The sequence below is a fragment of the Phalacrocorax carbo genome, chromosome 4 (genome assembly GCF_963921805.1).
Source record: "Phalacrocorax carbo chromosome 4, bPhaCar2.1, whole genome shotgun sequence".
Taxonomy (NCBI): domain Eukaryota; kingdom Metazoa; phylum Chordata; class Aves; order Suliformes; family Phalacrocoracidae; genus Phalacrocorax; species Phalacrocorax carbo.
Genome location: NC_087516.1, coordinates 40,689,772 through 40,715,549, shown reverse-complemented (window position 1 = coordinate 40,715,549; position 25,778 = coordinate 40,689,772). Strand labels below are relative to the sequence as shown.

Genomic DNA, 25,778 nt, shown 5'->3' with positions numbered 1-25,778 from the left:
AGTCAAACACAATGATACTTTCTGTTTGAAGTATAATTGTATATAGTGAATAAACCTGCCATCTGTATGCACTCTGACACAACTGTCTCATATTAACCTTTTATTTAGTCACATTAATTATAAAGGTGACATAGGTTATTAGTAGGTTTATCCACTTGGGTTGACTGGAGTTTTGCTTAAATGGTGGCTATATAATGCCCTAAATTCCTCGACATTTACACTAAATAACTACCAGTTTTAGCCAGGAAAATTTCTGCTGTCAGATTCAGCCATTGCCCTCATATTGAAAGCCCGCTTTATAATACTACCATCTGTCCACTGCAACGTAAGAAAGATCTGGCTTTCATACTCACCCTGCCATTTTTTGTAAAAGCATCGCATTATCAACACAACAGACAGTTCTGACATACTGACTGATAGATAATTACCTTCCCCTTCTCTTGATGCAACTTTGTTCCAGTAAAAGAAGAAAAACCCCAAGAAATAATTTAATCAAATTATGTATGTTGTATTTCTGATCTATAATATATTTCAAGTAATCCAGTACGTTAATTCTATATGCAGAAATTTATTTGCTGAAATATTCTACTTATTTATCCTAAAACTGTAAATCTAGATCTAACATTAATATGGGGATTTATTCATTTATCTGGTTTTCCCCATTGCTAATTTTCACAAACTTCAGATTTCTCAAATATTTCAAAGAATGCTTTATTTACTTTTTGTTCTTCACATCATTAGGAGGATTTTTCTGCTAGGAATCTCTTCCAAAGTCCTGTCATTTTAAGGGGAAAAGGCGACTCCCAAATACTTAATATAACAAGGAAAATGAGAATTTAATGCATATGTGTGCCTTTCTCCTCACACATCCTGTGTTAGCTCTGATCATAGCATCAGACAGAACATTCAGTTTTGTCTTTTTGTTTGTGTGTTTGTGTGTCTGCCTTGAAAGGGCATAGCTGCTGTATGCTTTCCATGCTCTTTTATGTTCTAAGCAAGATATCAAGGGAGATAAATACAATATACAATGAATTAACAAATGCTGATTTTATTTCACATAAAAAGTATTGCCCTTGACTGAAAGATAATTCTGCAAAGCCTGTCTTGTGTAAGCTGGTTTTACCTTCTCCTCTGCTCTCCTCTGGTTATTTAGGTATAATGCAAATAGAGTTTTATGAAGGGATTGTTTAAAACATGGAGTTGTAATTTTGCTTCTTCCATAGACATTCTTGTGTAACACCGGGTTGGGTCAAACTGACCTTCTCTGCACTAGAAAGCTATCAGGCCTTTTTTCTTTCTATGTTTTTCTGGATGCTTTCAATGTCAAGCCATCTGGGCTACTACAGATTCCTTTAAGCCCAGGGTCTCCAGAAGATGCTAGAAATTTTTCCAGTGTTACAGCTGATGGACAGATCATGGTCACATTTTATCCCTAGCTAGACGATACCCTGTATGGTCTTCCTCCTCCTCCTAATGCAAGGACTCTACAGCCCTTCCCAAGATTTTCTGGGAGGTGTTCCACTCATCCAAGCTGCTGCCCCAGTTGAGGGGGTGAGGGCTGTGTAAGTGACATACCCTATGTAGGTACATGGGCATATATGTATATACATGTATGCGCTGTGCCGTCTTCTACAGTTCTCCCTTGTAGTTAACCCTTTCCCTAATCCCTTCTAGGATGATTAGGTAAAAACTGCAGATATGTAACTATAACATGTAGGCATGCTGAAGAGCTAAAGCAAGAATCTGAAGAGAAGGTACTCAGTACATATTGTCATGTTTCCAGCCTTTAAGGAGACCGAGTTATTATGGATTTCAGGATGTTCACATAAAACACATAAATCACTCCCTTATGTTGTTTGAATGTTTCCTTTATGCTCTCCCATATTACTGTCCCCTGTATGTGTGAACACAGGGAAGACTTAATGATGAACCTCCATATGAATAAAGTTTGTGTAAAGGTAAACTGGCACTGGGTACTTAAGTTTAGCAGTAACTTTAGATTTACACAAAACAGTTGATTTTCAGTACAAGTAAGGGTGAAAGAATCTCTTCCTTTGAAAATCATGTATGTTTCACAGATTCTTTTTGTAAAATAGAGGATTCTTTTTTGCAAATTCGTTCTTGTAGCACTACAAGGGGTCTTTCTACCTCCTACATAGCTGTTGTAATCCCTACAAAAGTGTTTATAGGATAATACATGACTGAAACTTACAGCTTTCCAGCTGCATTATACATGTTTGCACATCCATTGGAAAATTTTTGAGATCCATCGGGCAGGACAGTATTAAAGTCAATCTGAAAGAACACAAAAAAAAATATTGAAAAATATACAATAAAAATGCCATAGAACTGCACAGAAAGAACTCATGAAAACACTGGAAATAATTAAAAATAGAATAAAATATATTTTTTCATTAGAAAGCTCTCGAAAGGGATCTATATTAGCTGAACCCATTTCACTCGCTCAGCCTAGTATGACAATGTGGAAAAAAATTATTACAGACTTTCAGAAAAACACTTTTTTCAAATGGTTGCCTATCTTTATGGGAAGTCCAGAGGAATGCAACAACAGCATGCTTTTTTTGTGCTACAACAGAATTCTTGTACTGTTACACTATTTCAATTCCTTGACGTAAAATTTACTCAAATTTCCAAGAATTTCATAACAGATGTCAGCTGTAAATCATGGTGGCAAAGTAATTTATGTGTTATTGTTCTAAAATAAGGTGCTTAAATTATCAACACAAAGGTTTAAGATAACATTTTATGGTATTGATGATAGACTGAAATATGCTTGTAATTTTGAACTGCAGCTGTGTTTCACATTAGTCCTGATACTTCCTGTGAAATACTTTGCAACCTATAGGCAAAAGAGGTATTTTTACATTTTATATCAACACAATAACTTTAGAGTGATACTTCTCTGAGGAATGAGAAAAAGAATATAAGAGGTAAAGGCACATGTTTTCCCTCACTGGCCATGTTGGGGTATCCGTTCATCATTCATAGAATCATAGAATCATTAAGGTTGGAAAGGACCTCTAGGATCATCAAGTCCAACCATCAATCCAACACCACCATGCCTCCTAAACCAGGCCCTGAAGTGCCATGTCTACACGTCTTTTAAATACCTCCAGGGATGGTGACTCTGTCATGACTGCACTTTTCTCCTTGCTAGAAAAATTCTTGCATGAAAATGTTGTCTCATATTAATTTGTCAATTAAGTTGATGGAATTTCTCCAAAAACCTGAAGGGCTTGAGTTCAATTCCTTATACATAAGGCTTTTCTAGAATGGCAGTGCTCTAATCCCCCTCTCTTAAACTCATTCCCCTGTTTTTGGCATTGGGGCTAAAGGGAAGTTGGCTGTAGGCAGCAAGCACGGCTATTTCTTTTACCCTACTTTTCCCTCTCCAAACCTTCTTGATTCTTTGTTGCTATAACTTCTGTTTAGCCTGCCAGTGACAGAGCTGCAACGGGAGAGTCTGAGGAGGGAATTCAGACCCTGGCCTTATTCCCATACTATTAAGAATGGTTCCAAATGCAAAATCTGACTAGCAGGCTAGTAACACAGCAAGTCATTTCAGAGAAGAGGCACCTGGACTTTACTTAGTGCTTTAGTAAATATTTTAGTATTTTATATTAAATACTCATTGAATCAGGAACTGGCACCTTCTAATTATCTTTTTGTCTGAACTGTTCCAATGCAATTAGGGGAGAAGGAGGCATTAGGGAGTGAAAAGAAAAAGCAAATTTAGAAATTTTAATATTTTTTCCTTTTAATATCAGCATGTTAGAAATTAGCATGTCTCCCCTCATCAAAAGTTATCTGACTCAAATTCACATAAGAACTCAGCTAGTTTGCTTTTATAATTTAATATTATAATATTTCTCACATTTGGTTCCCCCGCCCCAACCCCCCCCAATTTCATGTGACCATGAACTTGGTCTGAATTCTACTGAAGTTGCAATCCAAGCTTGCTCCAGTTGAGTGGTGGTGTCCATATTCTCTGTTGTATGTATCTGGTGGGACCAGGGCAAGGAGGAGGAAGAGTTATTTGATTAGAGAGGAACAACTGCCAATGCCTCTCAGGGTGACTCAGGCAGTCTGGAGATAATTGATTTACCTCTACTTTCTACCTGGTTCCAGAGAAGAAATCCTCTTTACTTGTGTTCCATCCGCTTATAGTGACAGAATACAAGTTGTGCCACTGAAGAATGATTATGTTCCCAGACTGGCACACTAACCTCCTTTTGAATATGAAATGCTCATAGGAATTTTAACTCAACCCTTTCTCCCTGTGTAAGCTTGACAAGATGCTGCCCACTTTCACTGGAAGGAGGGAGGAAGGAGACTCCCCTGCCACTGATACACCCACCCAAGTCATAAACAACTTCTTTTACTATTAGTATACAAACTGTTTTACTGATTCCTGACGCCTCTTCAAAAAGTCCAATTACCCATTAATGCAGTATTGTAAAAGCATGCAAAGCAAAATGCTAAGTGGACAAGAAGTATATTTGCTTTGAAAAGTATAACATTTTGCACAAGTATATCACCGTATTAATACCAAATCTATCTTATGTTTAATCGGGCATTAGTATATTTATATCCAATGTGTCTTTCATAAGATCAGGTTTTTGAAGATAGTAGTAAAATGCCTACTAACACCTGTATTAATAAAAGGAAAGTGGGGAGAAGAGAAGAGAAAAGAAGTAGCATAACTAGATTTTGTCAATACTTATATCTGATTGCTGCTTACGGCTTCATAAACGTTTTCAAAAGTTTACTTTCCACTTTTCTCTCCATCTCCAGCAGTAAGTGAACTATTCTTTAAATGTCATTCTTCCTCAAACAGATCATGTTTCCATGTTGAAGTGCAACTGCAATATCCAAAAAGGTGAAAAAGAAATAACATTGGATTGTGATTACAGGGAGGCTACAGCGTGTGAAACTCTCACACAGGCCAGCTCAAATTATAATACTCCAGGATTGTTTGCTCTGTGCAAGTGTCCTAGCTCCTCTATGCTCAGTATCTGTACTTTAAAAAGGCAAAGATACTTTTCTTATGGTTTTTACTATGTGTATTCCTAATGAGGGATCATTTTCTATTTCAGTATTAACATGAACAACAATGATGATGAAGTTCTGTATTCAAAACTCACATTTACTTTAGTGATAGTTCTGCATGACTAGCAACTGAAGATATCCATTAGCAATTCTTAGGTACACTTTTCAGCTTCTATCTGAAAAAAATCATTTGATTAGAGACTCACCTGATGGAATAAAGTACATTTCCATTTTTGAAAATTCGCAACAATTTATTATCTGTTGTAACTTCATGAAAGTTGGCACCTTTTTCATTAGCAAAGAACAAATCAGGTTTCCAAATTGAATCCAGCATGGATGGATCTAAGTCTAAAGAATCATCTGGATATTCACTGTATGCGAGGCGTGGATCGTTCCAATTCTGACGGAGAAAGATGTTCACTCGGTAATCCTGAATGAAAGAGAAAACAAGCAAAGCTTTATCAAGCATAGGGATTTAGCTTTTATTTCATTTCTTAGCCATGTAATCCCCTGTACATCTGTGGATAACAAAAGAATTACTTAGCTGAATGCCAGCATGATACCTATTTGTATTAGTGAGGGCACAATGTGTAAGAATAAAGATGCATTTCAGGGCAATTGAAAAAATCCCAAGCTAAGGAAATCCAACCTCTGTGTACTGTTCATATAACTCCATATAACTCCAGCCCTACAGTAGCTTTGTCTTGAAATAAAAATGAGAGAAGCATAAAAAGAGTTATATGGAATTACCCTTTTCTGCTCAATTCCTGGTGGAGGCATTCCCACTTTGCTCTCTTAGGCACTGAGAATCTGTTCCACTGGAAGGAAACCTCAGCTACTTTCTTTTCTCTCTCTCTAACCCTTACATATTTTAGACACACCACTTGGACTTTCTGTGCCTCAGTTCCTTATTGAAAATTGTGTGAGCAGTACCTTGCCACTGAGCTGTCCAAGAAAGGCAAATATGTTCCTTCTCTATGTAAATATAGTGGACACCATACAATTCCTTATGATAAATTAGCTTAGGTACAAGCGGAATCACCCTAATTCCTACAGACAGTCCTGACTTAATGAAAGGTGTTTTTATAGGAAAGGCAAGTGGAGTACTTAAAACTTCTGGAAGTCATTCTGGAGTCGTATATGTCCTCTGTCAGAGACAACATTGTATTTATAGCTGCACACTTTCTTAAAACTTTACTACTCTGAAAGATGGAAATATTTGTTTTTAAACAAAAGTGCATATTATCGTCTCATTAAATTATATAGAGAACTGAGAGGATTGAGGCACTGAGCATAAGGACGGTAGGTGCACGGTAGGTGCACGGTAGGTGCAGAGGGGAAATGGGGACTGGTTGTCAGAGCTTCTAAATGTAACAGAAGTAAATACACCACTTATTTGTTTTAAAAAAAAGGTTTATTGTTAAAAAAAAGACAATAAAAATGAATTTTTAAAAGAAAGTTTTTTGAGTCAGAATGGGAAATTAAGTGTTCAAGGCTGAACAATAGAATTTGGCCAATAACCATGGGTAGTAGTTGTTAGTGGTTAGAATAACTAGTTAAAATCCCACTGGGATTTTGTGGGATGTTGAAATTCCAATGTTGTATCAATATTTGATCTTACGAAACCTGGAACATATAGCTATAGAGTTGTGAGAATCATGCCAAAGGACATAACAAAGGACAACAGGAATCTCAATATACAACATTTATTCATGAAAATTGGTGTTTATATTTTCAGCAGCTGTTGTTTTGGTCAATTTAATTACTCAGCTTGAATAAGGGTAGCCAAATATGCTAAAAACATGCTTACCAAGCATTTGTCCCTTCATAATCAGAAAATACTACATATCATATACCGAAAGTCCTAGAAGAGGATTTTATATTCATATAACCTTATAAATTTTAAAGAAAAAAACCACTAGGTGGAAAACTACACCTGGAGAATGAAATGAATTCAGATTATTGTTCTCAGTTGACATGGAAAAGGCTCTCTGACAAAGTGGAAGCATATAACATTAAATGCCAAGTGGAAAAAAACCATAAGATTTGTTAATCCATTGCTATTTAAAAAAAAAAAAAAAAAAAAGTTAATTTTTAAACCCTACTTCAGAAAAGGACTGAAAAAAACTTCCCTTTTTTTTTTAATCACAGCTAGTGACAGCCTCAAGAGCCATGAGAGAAGCTGTTGGTATTTTTCATAATTAGCACTATGGCATGATGAAACCAAAGCGGGGGTTTTCAACTTTACAAATGTAGAAACAAGCCTCTTTTTTTTTTTCTTTTTTTTTTTTTTTCTAAGTAAGCCAAACCCCTTAGACAAGCTTGTGCCTCAGTGTTCATAGAACTGAGCTTTTGGTGTCTTCCATGCAGTAAGAGGGTATAATATCCTCTTATTTCTTTGCATAATACCCCAAATACCATGTAGTACCGGTTCCCTTTCCAAAACTCCTGTATAAAATCAAAAGGCCAGGAAGAAGCAGGATGTGGGAGCAGTGACGGCTCTTACTGCCTGTCCCAACATGTGGACTCTTTGCACTGAAGGAAACATTAGCTCTAAACCTGGGGCACTGGGTGTGAGCACTGCAGCTCTCAGGATGACTTCTGCACTTCAGCCAAACCCAAGCTTTACCTTTTAATTTGTGTAACCTGAAGTATGTCTATTCATTTTACTTTTCTCTGTAGAATATAGTGAGTTTATGAATGGGATTACTTACAGAGTAAGGGACTTCCATATGTATAAGACAGAACAGACAAAAAATGTATAGCAGAAAGTTGAAATGAAAATGGAAAATGGATGAAAACAAATTTAGAAATCTGTTCTAGGTTATATTAAGTTATTACGTATGTCAGTTCGCTTAAAGTTTATTGGTTTAAATTGTTTCCAGCTTTTAAGATGAAAAAAAATCCTAGTTAAATTTTTCATTGAAATGATTGAAGCTATTTTTTATTGTTCTCTCCCCTGAAAAGTCTGACTTAAATTGGCTGTCATTATTCACTAAAAACATTCCTAATTTATCAAAAGGAAAAAGATACATTTGACCGCTATTGTATGAAGCACAATTATTAATCATCTCAGTTTATAATTACACATTGCGAGCGTAAGGCTTAACTGCTTTAAACAAGTAGGGATATTTGATACAAACACAGAGACCAGAATTAAACGGCTAGAATTGATTTGTTTTCTTACAAGAGGATTACTATTCTCACATGCTACTTGCCTGGAGGGGTGACTCCTAACTCACATAACTGTGCTGGGGAGGTTCCTTGAGGGAAGAGTGAAATCATCATTTAAGTTGTGGTGACTTACACAACCATGTCTATAACCTCAAGGAGCCTTGAGGCTGTATAACGTCTGAACAGCTGCTATGCCCTGGTTCTACAGAATGAGACTGATTTATTGGTCTGCCCTTGCTTCACTGTCCTTTGAAACACTTAGCCACAGGGTGAAATTTCTTAGAGGGTCAGGATAATGTTTATCTACTCCATAGGGCTTAATAAAATCAAAACTGGGAGATCAGGTAGTTCTTTTTTGCTGTCCATGCTGGAGGCTGAAGCCATTGTGGACTCCAGTACTAACATTTTGATTAGCAATTTCCAGCACAGAGTTAAATCAAAGATACTTAAAGAATAAGTCGATTTCTTCTTCATTATACTGATACAGATACAGCTATATTCCCACAGCATACAGAATAGAGCTAGAATGCTTTATGGAAACTTTTACACAAATCCTCAAGATATTAATTGCATGACTCACTAGTTTTTTTAATGCATTTTTTAATAGGCACTATATGTGGAATCCTTCTAGATCTGAGGGAGAGATATATAAAAGCAGATTTCCAAAATATGCCCTCCATTTGAACATTGCCTATCACCTGCTCTCATAATTTTTGAATCTTGTCACTTGAACAAAATTATCAAACTTTCATGCATAAATAACCTTCCAGAGCTCTACCTATTCCAGTTCCAAATACTATAATTTTGACTAATATATCTAAGTGAAATCTAGATTTGTCTTTTACATAATATAGTCAAATGATTCTTGCTTTATTTGTTCTAGCTCACTGTAGATTTTTAACATGGAAATCTTATGGACCTTCCAAGAACACTGCTAAGAGTAAATTTGAAGGCAGTATGAGAAATACTGTTCTTATGTAGAATATTATTTTATACTGATAATTATGGAAGTTTTTTGTTCTTGTCCATTAAATACCTGTATTGAAAAATACTTGAGTTTCTGGTGAGGTCATAGAAATAGCATAGAAAGTGGATGCGTTTACTGAAGTCTAAAATATAGATTTGTTCAGTAAGTTTCCACCACATTATAGCAAAAATGTAAAGACTTGTTTGAACATATTTTTACTAATTTTAGTAACTGCTTGTATTGCAAGTGCTTGAAAATCAACCAAGAGCAAGGCCCCATATTTGTAGATTATATGCATGCACGGACTAATAGCCCTTCAATGGTTAGATTTTACTCTTTCCAGGTTTTTACAGCTGTTGCTAACAGCTCCATTTGACATAATGCTGGAAAAGCTTTTCGCAGACAATGGCATGGACTAGAATTTATTTTGTTGCAATGAAAGCTGAATACGATCCTCTGTACCTAAGAAGTTATCACAGATGTACTGGGCAGACTTGCTCACGTGAAGGCTGAAGTGAGAAATGGAAAGTAGCAGGGTGACCTGGAGTAAAAGGAAGGCAGAACTAGAGGGAACTACTAAAGGCAAGGGGAACAAGGAATAATTTAAATTATTTCAGTAGACATTACAAGGGAGATGAACGTGTATCAGGAATAATAAGACCCAAGGGAATCCTGGCCTAAAAAAGCAACCAATGTCTTGGAAAACCACTTCAAAATAAATATAATTTTGTAACTATAGTGTGCTATTCGTTTTACTGAATTTGTTTATTACCCTATAGGGAATGAGAGTATTTGGTCATACAGTTATGTGTGCGTTATCATTCCTCTCCCTCTATCCGCTCACCCCCCTGCAGAAAAAAAATAATAAAATTATCAGGTGCTGAGTTATCAGGTGTTCAGGCGCCTGTGCAACAGTAGAAGTAACTTCGTATTTCAGCATAGCACCCTTGGGGTACACCAACATAAAAAGGAATGTTGTAGAGCATATGTCACTTCAGTTTCTGTTTTGTTTCTTGGGTAAATGAAAAACATCTTTGGCCTTTATTTTACAAAATATTACACTTGCGTTATGCATTTTATCTTCAAAGTACTTTGACTTCTTAATCTTAACATTAGTTGTTTAATAAGTTGTTTGCAACAGGCTAATTAAAAGCCCTTAGCAATTTTACTTTTTATTATTTTAATTTTTATGTAATACCGTGGGAAATAAGTTAGACTTAAGACTAACTCCAGAACTGGAAGATAAAATGGAAAACTAAGCAGAAAATCATTATTTTCTGAACCAGAAGAGTTCTACATAATCCAATATAGTACTAAACTTTCTACTGCTATGGGACAGCAGTAAAAACATAATACTGCCATTCTTATTTTGCAGTTTCTATGGTGAGTTTTCCTCTTGCAGCATATGTTTTCCTGGTTTATCATAGCTAGAATTTTTTTTCTTAATTAATTTTAGAAGGTTTCATAAAAAGTGAAGGATGATTTTGGGTTTTGTTATACCGATACAAAGGTAGTAAAAGGCAGGGACTTGATGGATACAGATTGTCATAGTTGTCTTCTCCCTCAAGCTCCTCATTCTTATTGCTGTACATGAAAGGCTACTGTTTACAGAACAAATTAATAGTTTTAATTTTTACTCTTTAGATTTTCTAAAGTCGCTATCTCAGTCTCTGAAAAACATGCAACTTGACATGCTTTTTATGCCACCTTGATTAGTGTAATTAGACAGGATGCCCTGTGGCATATTAGTACTTTGTGGTAATAACATCTTTCCATTTTAAATTTATTCACTGGCCCTAAGCACGATGGCTGCACTTTAGGTAACCTAATTTCTCTGGGTATATTGATGGAGTTTCCTCAGTTTTACTTTGCATACATGAAAATTTCAGACTGGACCAAAAGCTGTTCAGGTAATTATTTCAGTATGCCTTTGATGAAATTTCCCTAGTATAGAAACATAAATATTTGAATTTAAGTAAGCCCCTCAAATTGGTAAGTCATTTTCCATGCAGGTTACCAATGTCACTGCTAAATCAAAGTAGGAGAAGACCCTTGAAATTGACAGTGACATTTGAAAACATGCAAATATAGTTTGTGTAATCTGAAGGATTCCCCTGTATTTCCTCATGCTTAACAGCTGGAATTCCATGATTACTGAGATTATTTATGGTGAGGCCTCATCTGTAGTCATGCATGTTCAGAGAAAGACTATATAAAAGAAGATGCATAAAAGGATGATATAGGGCTGGACAGGATAGCCAGTTCTGTGAGAGTAGACAGGAAAAGTTTGATTGCTTTAAACCAGTAATACAAAGGACTTGTATTATGACTTGACTGATGACTTGATTGCCATCCGTAAATATATTGAAGGGTAAATATTAAAGGGAGAAAATTAAATCTAAGGACAAAAACATCCTTGATCATCAATAAATTTAGGCTGGACTGAAATGGCTCATCCTTTTGCTTATCATGTTAATAAACATTGGTGATCTTTTTACTGGCATGGTTTATTATCGCAAATAAGGGGACTCTATTTTTTATTACATCTTTGCTTTATTACCGGTCTGAACTACAGCAAGGATAGTATCTATGCTGTATGGCAGTTCAATTAATGAGCGAAGAAAAAATTCAACAGACTCCATGCTCCACCATTAACTGTAACTCATTAATCTGTCAGAGATTTACCATAGCAGCTAAAGAGAAATTAAGTGTGATTTAAATTGATTGTTGAGTACTTAACTTTAATTGACACGTCAAGTCTGTGTCAGAGTAACAAGATTTGACTAATGCCAAACATTCCCAAGAACATGCTTTTCTGTACTGAATAGCTGTAGGGCATTCATTACAAGAAGCAATGTTGATACACTGTTAATTATGAGTTTGTCTGACGCACAGAATCCTTCCCAGTGATCCATCACAGGGTAATTCCACACGTGGAAGCTCTCTTTCTAGAACTGATTTTGGCAGTGGGTAAAACTAAGGGTGACCTTACTGTTCTCTCTCTGGAATTACAGAACACCGAGAGATGCCATGAGCAACTGCTGTACTGCACTGCTCCCTTAGTAAGAAGCAACTTTGTGAATTTTCCAGAACCACAGGATACCTCTCTCAGAAGGGAATGTCTTCATCGATGGGCCTTAGGAAAATGCCTTGCTTTTGCAATTTTTCTTTCTAATCCTGTGACTCTTGCAATTTTGCTGTATAAGGGCAAGTATGCAGTTTCATACATGAAGACATGGAAAACTTTCCTGTCTAGTCCTGCCTGAAGTTAGTTGGCTAAGCACTTTCTTGCTGATTAGGATCTCTAGATTTGATCCCTTGCAAGCTCAGGATGAGAAGTAAGGCTTGTTCGGTTCCTGAATAAAAGCTCTAATCCTAGACCAGTTTGAAAATGGTGGGTGCTCTTACCCCCTCCATTAAGTAGGACAGGCCAGATGGTTTGGGGATTTGGGCGAGGGCTAACTTGCCTCTGATCTCAGGAAGCTTTAGGAAATTATTTTAGCTATTCAGAAAAGATTGCTGATGGATTTTGGATAAGGAGTTCTCTGTTTCTTTGGCTGTGGATCGTGGATGTATAAAAGCAGATTTTAAGGTGTTCATTAATATTTTTAATTTTTCTGTGGTTTTTTTTTTTTGGTTGGTTGGGTTTTTGGTCCCCCCCCCCCCCCATTTCTGAATCACTAAGTATCCAGGTGGGTGTCTTGTGAATAGTTTTGATGAAATTTTCTTTAAATTTTGCATAATCCCTTTGCAGAGTTTGACTCCAATAACTGCCCAGCAATACTTATATTGAAATTGATGGAACTAGAACTTACTTGTCAAAGAACTAGCTAAAACTAGGATTTCAAAATTTCTACCTGTAATCTCAGACGTGTCAGATTCCCTAACAAAATCAAAATTCAGCAAATAAGCATATACAGTACTTGTGCACGAAGTGCTCTTCCCAGATGTATCACCTGCTTTCATAACCTTGGATTCTAAAGCTGTATGGCCTCTGTTAACATTCTGCCTGGGACAGACGAACGTAGCTTGCTTTCTTCTATTCTGGGTTGAGTAATACCTCATTCACCATCACTGTTAATGGTTTGGAGGATGAGAACTGTTCTGTCACTACTCCAGTTCAGCCTTTCCCTTACTGAAAGCATGGGAGTCACTTACAGAATGCTTAGTAGTTCAGAGCTATCAGTCTTTGTCATTCAGCCCATGGCTAAAAGAATAAGAATATAGTCAGTAGTTTCTGTGAGGTTTCCTTGATTTTTAGCTTCTGACTTCCTTGTCTTCATTACAAAACATTCAAAATCTGTGGAATTCAACAGTGTGCTACAAAATCAACTGATTTTCCATAGGTTTTAGGATGGAAACATTGCAGAATGCACAGGTTTAGTTAATTTTAGTGTTGGGATTTTTTCTAGTTTATTAACAGTAACAATGGCTGGATTTTAGTTTCTGTGCTCACAAATAATAGCCATGTCAAAAGTTAAAGCTATTTAATATCTAGCATGTTTACTCTTAAAAAATCAATTAAACACAGTACTGTCATACTGTATAATGTTTGTCACAGCTTTTACTGCATGTCCTAGTATATTTATTAATTGCAGGTTGAATATGCTACTTCCATTCTTAATGGAAGTTGTGTGTTCCCAACTCCTAATGCATTACACTAAGATCACATTTTGCAACTTGCTGAGTGTAATTGCTTTTTTAAGCTTTAGCTCAGGGGCTTCTAAAATGTTTGCACTTTCATGCAGTAGTATAAGGGATTTGGATGAAAATGGACATGACAATTACATGAACAAACATCATGCACTAAGCCTCTGTCTCCATTGATCTTTGCCATGTTCTCAGTTGACAAAAGATTTTTTTTTTCTGCAGATAAATGATGTGTCCCTGAAGATGCTTTTTCTCTCACAGCAGAAAGTATTTCTTGCTAAGTGAAAATTTGAGTTTTTCTGAGACTATTCATTTGTTCAGATCAACCAGAATTCTTTTGCTATATATTACATGTTGTTATTAATACATTTTATACATTAGCACTTAGAATATTACTAGTTTCAATGAGTGACTGAATGGTAGAAACCTTTATTGAAAACATATATTTGAAGTCATCCTCTGTTTCATCTCCTCGGGAATTAATTAGGTCAAATAGGAATCTGAGGTTTCCATACTAACTTTCCCTGCAGCCTTTCTTGTGTTGGTGGGTAAATATGACATTGTCTAGAATAGGGTAAAATAAAAGGGTAAAATAAAAGGTAAAACTGAATTAGTTCAAGTCCAGAAGCAGGGCCTGCTAACTCCAGCAGCTTAAACACCTGCTAAAATGGACTAAGGGAAGGGAGGTATTTCTAACTTTAAACAAACTTGATTACATATGAGTTGTCTTTAAATCTATTGGTAGGTATGAAGCGCACAAAGAAGTCTCAGGATAATCATGTTGGTTTAGAGGTTCTACACTGACGCTATGGCAACATGTAAAAGTTAATATGGATTTGAACTGTACCAGTACCAAGGAGAAAGAGAACAATTTGTTTGTCTACCTAAAAATATCTAGTGCCATTTGAAAAGCCATAAGATATTCTGCCTTTTGGCTGCTGGTTCAAAAAATGCATGCCTCCTGCAATCCTATGATGTGTCTGCTAGCCTAGATAACCCAGGTATCTTAAGGATTATTAAGACAATCTCTAAAAACACTGAATGCATTTAGGCAACTAAATAAAACTTGAACAGGCACAAACTCCATTCAGTATCCATTTGCTAACCTGCTCCTTTCATGAAGAAAGTAACTTTGTGAACCAGTGCATGTGGTTCTAGATGAGTAGCAAGGGAGAAAGAAGAAATGTCAAGTTCATGGGCTTCCACAAGGTCCATAATGAAGGGGGTAGAAACAGAAGTTATTCATTGAAAAGTCAGTCTTAACCCTATTTTGGTAGATCTCAAAACCTGTGATTTTAGCACCACAGTCATACCAGAACAGTAGTCACAGGCACAAATCTGAAACATTTTCCCTACATTTTGCTAAGCTGCAAAACAGTCTTGTTACACTGGTCTAGTATAAATATTTAAAGGTCTAGCATAAATTAAAAATTGCAGTAAAACTATCCAAAATGAATGAGTTTACAAATGTAAAGTATAAACACACACTTTGAAAAGTGTTATTATAGATATATGTATTATAAATGATATGCAATATACATTACACCAAGGCATGAAATTACATATTTGATACATTGAGTTTTCTGAAACTGTAGAGTAGCCAGTTTCATAATGTTCACAAAAATAAGGTAAAATATATTGCAAAACAGGGAACTAATAAAGACTGACTAGAAACATCAAATTTTCAGTATTCTACCACTTCAATCCTATTTGAAGTCAAGTGGCTAAACCCTCATTCCATTTAAACCTATAAAAGAAGATAGTGCAACTAAAAAGAAGACTGTGAGAGATCCCACATATTGTAGCACACAATGTTTGTAGATGGAAAGCAGACTAGAAATCTTCTTTAACTAATCCTGTTATGCCAATAAATTAGCTTTCATATATCCCTATACATTTACATTTTGGAAATCCATTAACTGGAAAAGAAATCTACTAATGGAAAGATCAGGCAATGTAAAGACTGCTTATTTTTTAAAGCAAGGGAATAAATTCAGACTCCCCAGAGTGCTTTTGAAGATTGTTGTTTTATCATTAAAAACAGTAAAGAGGAAATAGTGAAACATACTTTTTCTCAGTTATGTGTAATAAATATAATTTTTTAATTCACCTTCATGATTACGATGAAGTGTTTGATCGATATCAGTTCACACTGGCTCACAGGCTCCAACAAGAAATGCCTTGAGGAGGTAGCTGGCTGTTTTTCTCTGGGAAAGATGGTTATGGGATTAAATTTGCTCCTAGGGTTTGATAATGTTTTATAGAGGCTTGCAAGTTGGGACTTTTCCAGACAGTGGAGAATGCTGCAGCTAGGGGGAGCTGAGCTGATTTATGTTGGCTTCCCTGTGTCAAAAGCCCTGTATGAAGTTGAGAAATAAAAGCCTGTGCAAACTGGAGCACTAGAGGCAGAAGAGCAGAGAAGCCTGTGAGCTGGGATTACCTGCAATTTGGAGAGAGGGAAGGTGGTAATCTGTAGATCCTTGTCTAGAGACACCTGTCTGGTGAATCTAGATGGCAGGGTACTGCTTCCTGGGTAAGACGGTTAACTAGCTGAAGGGACAAAGGAAAGTGCTTTGGGATTGCGAGAAGGTACAGAACCCAATGACTGGGCCTCCTGAGGACTACGTGACAAGTGAGACAGATTCCAAAGTCATAAGGGTTACTTTGTGCTGTTGAAGATACCACACTGTCAGAGAGATGCTGAGTTTTACTATTGTGTAAATTGGCATGAGAATCTACAAGGATTTAAGGGAGCCTGGGAGGGGGAGAGAGATCTGGCACCATTTTTATAATGCTAGTAATGACATAGGGAAGGGCAAGTGGGTAAAAAATGCATATCAGCACACACTTTGCTGTCATCATTTTGGCTTTTAAAGAACTGATTCACAATCTTTTTGTGAAACCTTTTGTCCTATCATCTGCTAATGGCTATATTTGATAGCATACTGCATATTCTCTTTGGAAAAGGGAAATGGCTATTTAGAAAACAAGTTCTTACAAACTCTTTTAACAAATTATGTAATTTTACTGTTGAATTTTAAGTATTACAAAATGGTTTCAACTTTTTCGGATATGATTTAGGACGTGTCTTTGCATTGTGGGCATGATGTATAAAAAAATCTGAGTGCACAGCTCTTCCATGCTGAGTGATTACTTTTGGTAACTAAAAATGCACACCCAGAGTGCATCAAGTACCAAGTATTCAGAATAGAATGAAGACAGGAGAGCAGAACTGAACTTTTAAATGATGCCAAAATAAGTCAAACTTATTCAAGGAAAGAATTTCAAGGTTAATGCTTCATGTAAAGTGTTTGTAGTGGAGAGATTTTCCAGCACATATTTACTAGACTCAAGAACAGAAATTAGGAACAAAGTTAACAATCTGAAAATCCTTTATTTTCTTAATTCAGCTTCATTTAACAGTTATTCTCAAATTGACTGTAGCTTTCGTTTCTGTATACGAAGTTTCAGTAAATTTCAGGTTTATGCAAGAATGAGGGAGAAAAGCTGTATTCTTACAGTGATAAGATGGAGATTTATGGACTTAACTCCTATTAGCATTAATGGGAGTTAAGGACAAAATCCTTGTGTATCATGATGAGATTAACTTCCATTGCTTAAATACACATCACAAGGCAGCTACACTAAAGATGTTTAAAAAAATATTTCTTTTGGCCTAGTCTTTCTACTTTTTTAAAAAATGTCTTTACATTGCCATCTGTGTCCTTTTAAATTAAAGAAATATCATGCGTGTTACATAAACAAAGCCCCAATGGAATTAATCTTCTTGCATGGTTGCAAGAAAAGATGAAACTTTATAAACAGCATACCTCATACAATGTGAACAGAGCTATGTAGAGGTGCCACAATCTTATTTTCACAAATTCTCAGGTTTTCTACAGTAGGGACTGAGCAGATCTCAGCTTGCAAATTTGTTATCTTCACAGCTTTTTCTGGGTGATGCTGTAATTGCTGTAGCAGGATATAGACTTTTAGCAACAGTTAATCTGGTAGCTGCTATTCAGATTTAAAAGACTAATAAAAATGTAAAAGTAAGTAAGAAAATGCAGGAACGGATGGGAGTAATGTCATAGCTTTCATAGTGCAGTACTGTACAAGTAATGGCTTTTCCTTTAAGTGAAAAAGAGCAGTCAGAGAAAGAAGAATCAATGGAAGCAAGCATAGGAAAAAGGTAATAAGAGGTGTGAACTTTCCTCTGGGTTTTCTCGAACAAGCTCTGATGGGTGTAAGTAAACACAGGATGTAAAGATTTGGTTGATGTGGCTAGGAAATAGATGGATTTGGATCTGGAGAGAGACTGATGCACTAATGTTTGTGACCTTGTGGGGCAGCTGAATCCTGATATTAGGAGAAACCTGCAATAGCTAGAAGGAGCTGTGCAAGATCTATGGATAAGTTGTTAGAGGTGGCATGGAAGGTTTATATTAAAAGGGAGGAGGAGCAAGTTAAGAAAGAGAATCACAAGGCTCAATTGCTGGCTGCAGCAGTAGCGGAAGACAACTGAAATAGTAAAAGGCAAAATGATGGATATAGGTTAGATCGCTCTCCTATGGGAAGAAGTATGAGGACCCCCCCCCCTTTAGATCTGGGGAGAGTAAACCTTTTAATAAGGATCAGTGCATTTGTTTTTTGTAAACAAAAGGGGAAGTAGGAGAGGGAATGCCCTCAGAAGCGTCTTCAGATAAATTTTCCAAGAAAACAGGAAAATCCTAAGGTGGAATTGCTGTTTACTTTGGGTCAAGGTTCAGACTGATGGGGACCAGGGGATGAATCGACAACGTCCCTGACAGAACATGGTTACATTAAAGCTGGGGAATGATGAGGTGGAATTCTTAGTTGATATGGCAGCCACTTATTCCATACTTAATATGTGTAAGGGAAATTTCAGCCATAAAACTCTAACCGTTTTTGGTGCTACAGGTAAATGAGAAAACCAGCCCTTTTTACAGCCCTTAAAATTTAAATTAGGAAAACAATGGGTAACTCACCAATTTTTATATATGCCTGAATGCCCGGTGCCCTTGATGGGAAGATATTTATTGAGAAAATTAGACGTGCAGATATCTTTTAAGAAGGGAGAAGTGCAATTACTAATATCTGATTCAAAAGCTGTGGAAGCGAGAATTTTTATGTTACAGAAGGCACAAAGACTAGAGAAGGAAATTCCTGCAGAAGCAGAGGATGCAGTGACACTCTTGGTATGGGCTGATGGAATCCCAGGTCAGTCTAAATTGGTGGAACCAGTAAAAGTTGTCTTAAAACCTGGAACTAAGCCAGTAAGGCAAAAACAGTACCATATCAAGTGGGAGGCTAGGAAGGGTTTTGAAGGATTAATAATGAAATTCTTGGATTATGGATTATTGATAGAGTATGAATCAGAATATAACACTCCAATATTGGCAGTGAAAAACTAAAATGGCAAGGAATATAGATTAGTTCAAGACTAAAAAGCCATGAATCAAATTGTTCAGGATATTCACCCAGTAGTGGCTACTCCATATACCTTGCTGACAACATCGAAGGAAAAGCATTAAGTGTTTTACTGTGCTTGATCTCAAGGATGCCTTCTTCTGCACACCACTAGACAAAGATAGCCAGGTGATATCCTCTGTTGAATGGGAAAGCCCCACCACTGGGTGCAAAGCACAACTTACCTGGACAGTGCTGCCTCAAGGGTTTAAGAATAATCCTACAATATTTGGCAACCGGCTGGCAAAGGAGCTGGAATTATGGAAGAAGGAAAACTCAGAGGGAACAATACTGCAATATGACATTTTGTTGACTGCAGAGACTCAGAGAGAATGTCTTAAAATGATTATAAGCCTGTTGAATTTCTTAGGACAAGAAGGATATCGTGTATCAAAGAGCAAAGCTCATGTCGGGAAAGAGACTGTGATTTATTTAGGTTTTGAGTTTTACAAGGGCAATGGAGACTGGGAGCCAACAGAAAAGAAGCGATCTGCCAAACTCCAGAACCAAGAACTGTACGAGAGTTGAGGGTGTTTCTGGGTATGGCTGGGTGGTGCAGGCTGTGGATCCTCAATTATGGACTATTGGTAAAACCCTTTATGAAATCTTGAAGGGGTCAACAGAGAACCACTGAATGCCAAGTAGCTTTTAAGGACTTAAAAAGGTTTTGATGTCAGCAGCTGCACTGGGACTGTCCTATTTGTCTAAACCCTCTGAATTATTTGTACATGGAAGACAACATCTTACATTGGGTGTGTTGACTCAATGACTGGAAACCTGGAGAAGAGCTGTGGGGTATTCCTCTAAACAATTAGATACTGTGAGTAAAGAATGGCCAGGATGTTTGTGTGCAGTAGCAACAAATGTTCTTCTAATCCAAGAGCCAGAAAATTAACAATAGGACAAAGAACCACATATGGTGGTCTCTGTCTTAGAGCAAAAGGAGGGACATTGGTTGTCTCCAAGCCGTATGCTCAAATTTCAAGTTACCTTTTGCCTGTCGCACCAACAAAGCAAGGGAAGTAAATAAGTTATTACTTAACTTATTATAATAATCTTTGTAACTTGTATATTAATACAATGTATTCCTATGATTAGAAACATGTGTGAATCAAAATACATAAGGTATTGAGATAGGGAAACCTCAAAAGGGGGGAACTGTTGTAAGGGACCTCAGGCAAGAATGCACTCAAGGACATAGTCTTCGCAAGTGTGATTGGCACATCCTGGAGGGATGCAAACAACCTAGCAACAGACGTCAGTTGAAACCAAAAGAAAAACGAACTAAGGGCACCTACACCTAGATAAGAGTCAGAACACCAGTTGAAACTGACACCTCTTGCAACACACTGTGAATGAATATGTGTAACTGCTCCAGGAAATTTAATGCATATGTATATAACTGAGCAATATAAGCTTTGTCTGTCGAGACTTGTGGCATGCACGCTAGGAGGAATTATCCCCTCTGCATCTGGAGCCGTAATAAAGAATGCCTGCTTCTTAATACTACATTGGTGTTAAGGAGTTTTATTCCTGAATTACGTGACAAGTATATAAACCTGGGAGAAGAAGAAGGAAGGGGGGATGTTCAGAGTGATGGCGTTTGTCTCCCCAAACAACCATTACGTGTGAGGGAGCCCTGCTTTCCTGGAGATGGCTGAACACCTGCCTGCCCATGGGAAGGAGTGAATGAATGCTTTGTTTTGCTTTGCTTGTGTGCATGGCTTTTGCTTTTCCTTTTCATTATATTATTTCTATTACCATTGCCATTACTATTTTGGTTTTGCTTTCCTTATTAAACTGTCTTTATCTCAACCCACAAGTTTTCTCACTTTTTCCCTTCTGATTCTCTCCCCAGTCCCACTGAGGGGGAGTGAGCGAGTGGCTGTGTGGTGCTTAGTTGCCAGCTGGGGTTAAACCATGACAGTAGGGAACCAGATTTCCCCAGATTTAGAAATTCAGCTATTGGTACCTAGTAATCATTATGTGCAGTATCATCTGTACTAGCCTCTTCTATGCGTAATGTCTCTCAACCTATCCATCTGCTGTACCATCTATTACAGTTTATCATCAAATCAGATACTTGACCCTCATGTTTTTATGCACAGTGCCATCTGGTCTTGTTCTTAACAGGCACCTGAAAGCACCTCCTCAACACCCATCAGTGATATGCCATATGCACCTTTGATCAGCTATTGCAAGCAGTTCATGCCATGCTACACCTTGTAACTTGGTGAGACAGGAGTTGGCTATGCTACCTTTGTCTAACATTTCCTTTCCCCTCTCTGCTTCATCGTGCTGTGGCACTCTTGTAATACCAGCCAGCATCTTACCTGATATCTTCCACCACACAGTATCTGAATCCCAACATTCCCTTCTAAAAACTTATTGTACACTAAAAGTTTCAGAGCAGAACTGCAAAAGCAATGTTTTCCATTGCTGCTTATAAAACCATGACTTTATTTTTTTTTTAATTTGAAAACAAATGATGGTATTTGTTTGCTAACTCATGCACTGTATGCATTGCAGTGTGCTTTTTCAAGCACACTTTGGTTGCAACCTATAGAATTTCCATACAATATGGAAAATAGATGCTGTATCCGGGGAGGGTGATATGATGCTGTCTGCTTGGAATGCAGGTTCAGCAGGAGGATTTGCATGGATTAATCTGGTCATGTAACAAACTGGACAGCTGCAGACTTGCTAGGATTTGAAAAACCTCTGTCTACTCCTGATTTTGTGACCCAGGCTCAGGGTGGCAGAGGCAAGTTTATGATAAAATAAAGGATGTTAAACAACCTGCCTTCCAAATTCATACAAGAACAATCTTGTTAACTTCTCTGGGCCTTGATAGAAGGGAGTTAATCGTCAAATAGGGAAAAAGATTGAATTTCTTTTGTAATTTTGAAACTGTAAAGTGGCCTTTATTGCTTGTTCACTCATCTGAGATAAAAACTGTGTGATGTAGATACTTCTGCCTGTCACTTCAGTATTAACACATTGCTATATCCATTACACAGAATTTTTCATTATATTTTCACCAAAGGAAGGCATATATTACTTTGTATTCGAGACAATCAACTAAATGATTCATCTAGGAAAAATATTTGGTGAAACTGTTCAGCATTAAGCTTTGCAATGTGTACAAGTGAACACTCCTTTCAAGTACCCTATTTAAAGACAACCTTGAAGAAGGATGAAGCTCATGAAATTAAAGAGCTCTGACTAATGAAACAAGAGTAATTATTATGGCTTAAAAATGGGTTATTGTAGGTTAAAAGCACATTTTATTTGTAAATGTAAGATAATCTCATTAGTGCTGGGAGCACAGAAAGATCTATCACCTGCTTCGTAACAACATTTAGGGTAACATGGTACTTCTCTGACTGAGTCAAGTAATACCCATCAGCAAAAATTTGGCGGGAACAAATAACAGACTTAGGCTTTTTAATGTGTTAATTGTCTGCACTGTTGTCATTTGCCATTAGGTCTCCCAGTGAGTGTCCCTTTCAATGCACTTTTAGCACACGCATTATGCTAAGCATATTAATACATACTTAGTAAATATTGCTGTAAATCTTCATTAAGATCAAAATGCTGTTCCTGACCTTTAAAGTTCAGAAAACCTTGAGGAAGTTGGTCAGTCATATGCACTAGAATAAAAGGAGGCTTTTAAGTATGGCCTGCTATCTGCCCCATAGCTGAACTATTCTGCAGCCTTTGCTTCAGGTATTCAGCATTTTGTCTCTGAGCATTTGTAGCTAAAAATGTTGACATTAATGTTATTGTCACTCTAAAACTGCATAATCTCTTGTTATTTTTTTTGTTGGTAACTGCCAACAATGTGTATGACAGTGCTTTTAACAATCAGGAAATCTCTCAGCATTAGGAGATACAGTGCAAACAGAAACTGAGCACAGCTTGAGCTACAATGAGAAACTCTGTAAGGAACTCTTGAGGATATTTATTCTAATAAAACCTGAAATTTAAGTTCCAGTGCACCAATAAGAAAATGACTTGGTTTCCTGTGGGATATGGGTCCCATATTGCCATTATATATTTAACTTTACATGACCAAGCAATCTGATTGATTTCTCAGATTTTTAAGGTTAAGTGTACTTAGGTATGTCGCCATTTATCTTAAATAAAATACTTCAGATGTTAACTTATGTTAATTTCATATCATAAAATAGTAATTTTATTCTTGGCTTCCACAATTTTTTAATCTCCTGCTGTTCTTTAAGATTTCAAATCCTTGTGTGAAAAAAAGAATAGTGGCAACATCTGAAAAATGGAAGACCGGACCTAGGCTTTCCTTTATGTGTGCAAAGCAGTAAGAGTTTTACTTGGCTAGAGTCAAAGAGTGTGAAATCCTCCCTTTTGGAATATCATTGAGACACATACTGACCTGGTACCACCATTCAGCTCAATAACATGTAAAGATTGGCAAGGCTGGACCCTAAGTGGTGCCAATGATGAAAGCTTGTTTAAGAGTTTTTAATTACATCATGTACATTTTTTCTGCCTCCTCAGAGCACATATGACATAAATTAAGTTCCTCATAAGATCACTTAAAGTTACCTAGGTACGACTAGATCACAGCTTCCTAGCAAGAAGTGGCATGTCTTTTCCCCACTATGAACCATCTGATTTGCCTTTTGGGACAAAGAAAGGGAACATGAAACAACTGTAGCCCACATTCTCAAGTAGCTGAAATAAATGTAAAAAGCAAGAAAAAAGAAGGAAAGAATGAACTGGTTTAAAGAGTTGACAAACTTTAAGTTGAATTAAGCTACATTTTTTGGTTTGGCTGTCTCTCCTGATGTGTTAGACCCGACTGTACAACAGCAAGCCGGCCTGGATGAGTTTCAGGGAACCTACTTGCCCGAAAGCCGATTCCTGCTGCATGCTGTAAGCTCCCATTGCCCACTGACAAACTCCTCTTCCTATAAAGTCCGCTAATGTAAAGTCGGCACGGGTCTATTTCGCAGCCGATCTTGGGTGGTTTTAACCCTTTGCTTTTCTGTAACTGTGTTATGCATAACCGAAGCAGCAGAGGGAGCTCAAAGATTTTGTTCATCGGTGAGAGAACTAGAGAACCAGAGGGACAGGGAGCAAAAGAGAGAGACTGACAGTGCCAAGACCAATTACAACGACAGTGAAGGACGTGGGTTGATGTACTCGGACTTCTTTAAAGCTATGAGATTATATGTATATACCGTTTTTCAGCTGGTAGATTTAAATACCAGCGAGACTTCAAAGTACCACTTAGTGGCCATGTTTTATTTTGCATGTTTACTTAAGCTCTTTTGTCTACAGTTTGGAAAATATATTTATGGAGAATAAAAAAGTCCTTTTTGAATCTAATACATTGTTTTAATAAGTCCTTCTTTACGTAAAGATTTCGACTAAATATTAAGACATATGTACTTGAATTTTAAGGACTACAGCAAATAAAACCGGTAAAATAGTGACAACTGGTAAAATACTGAACTGCAGTGAATTGACTTTTGTTCAACAATGCGGAAATTCAATTTCTAAAATAATGCATGATGTTTTTAGCTGTAATTTTAAGATAGAAAAATTTTCATGTTTTTCAGATGATCTTCATCTTCAGTGTTGGGGAGAAGTAAAGCTAATAAAATGCACAAATGAAATTCCTGTCTACACAAAACTTTTGTTGTTCTGCAAAGGAAGATTTGAGTTTCTGAGAGATCAACAGCTGATGACCATAAGCAAAAGTCTATTTTGAACTGTATCAGTGAATACATTATAAAGAGAATACCAGTATCATGAAGGCAACATTTCTCTTAAGGTCAAGGCTGTGCTTAATTGTCCAATTTTTGAATATATATAGTTGATAGAATGAAAAACCAGGTTCTGCTTTGACCAGGCTCGGTATTTGCTATAACATACTACCTGGAACTGTTTGTTACAGACCCAGTTGTAGTCTATATCTTGGCTGTTTTGTTTGGCTTTCAAGGCAACAGATGACAAAATGTAATTTCATTATAAGATAAAAGTGTTGTACTAACTGACTAAGTTGTACTGAAAGAAAATGTTTATAATTCTTATTTTTTTGAGAGAAAATACACTTGAGATGTGAACTCAGACATCCTATTCTCAAACTCAGGACAAAGTTTTAAAGTGGTAGCAACTTCAGTTTTTCTAAATATCCTTTTTATAGTGATCTAATTGCTGGATCATTGCACTTTATGGACTCTGTCATCTGTCTCCTGCTTTGCACCAGATTGACCCATACAGCCATGAAAAAGTAGCTGTGGAGCGCTATCCTAATCATGTGGGCATTGGTTAATCCTCTGGTTGAACCTGCATATGTCTCCTTGGATGCCATGTCAATCTGCTTGGGATTTGCAATCTGGCAAGGCACCCAAATACAAATTGAAGTAATTTTCTACCTGAGAAA

General features: G+C 36.9%; 1 protein-coding gene across 2 annotated transcripts in view; it reads right to left on the bottom strand.

Annotated features, from left to right (window-relative positions):
• GLRA3 (glycine receptor alpha 3) overlaps positions 1-25,778 on the bottom strand; it is a 97,060-nt gene that overhangs the window by 40,937 nt on the left and 30,345 nt on the right. For both annotated transcript variants that reach the window (XM_064449686.1, XM_064449687.1), the window contains exons 4-5: positions 5,277-5,500; positions 2,213-2,295 (exon numbers count right to left, since the gene is read on the bottom strand). In XM_064449686.1, coding sequence (XP_064305756.1) covers positions 2,213-2,295; positions 5,277-5,500 — 307 coding nt within the window. The remainder of the gene's footprint in view (positions 1-2,212; positions 2,296-5,276; positions 5,501-25,778) is intronic.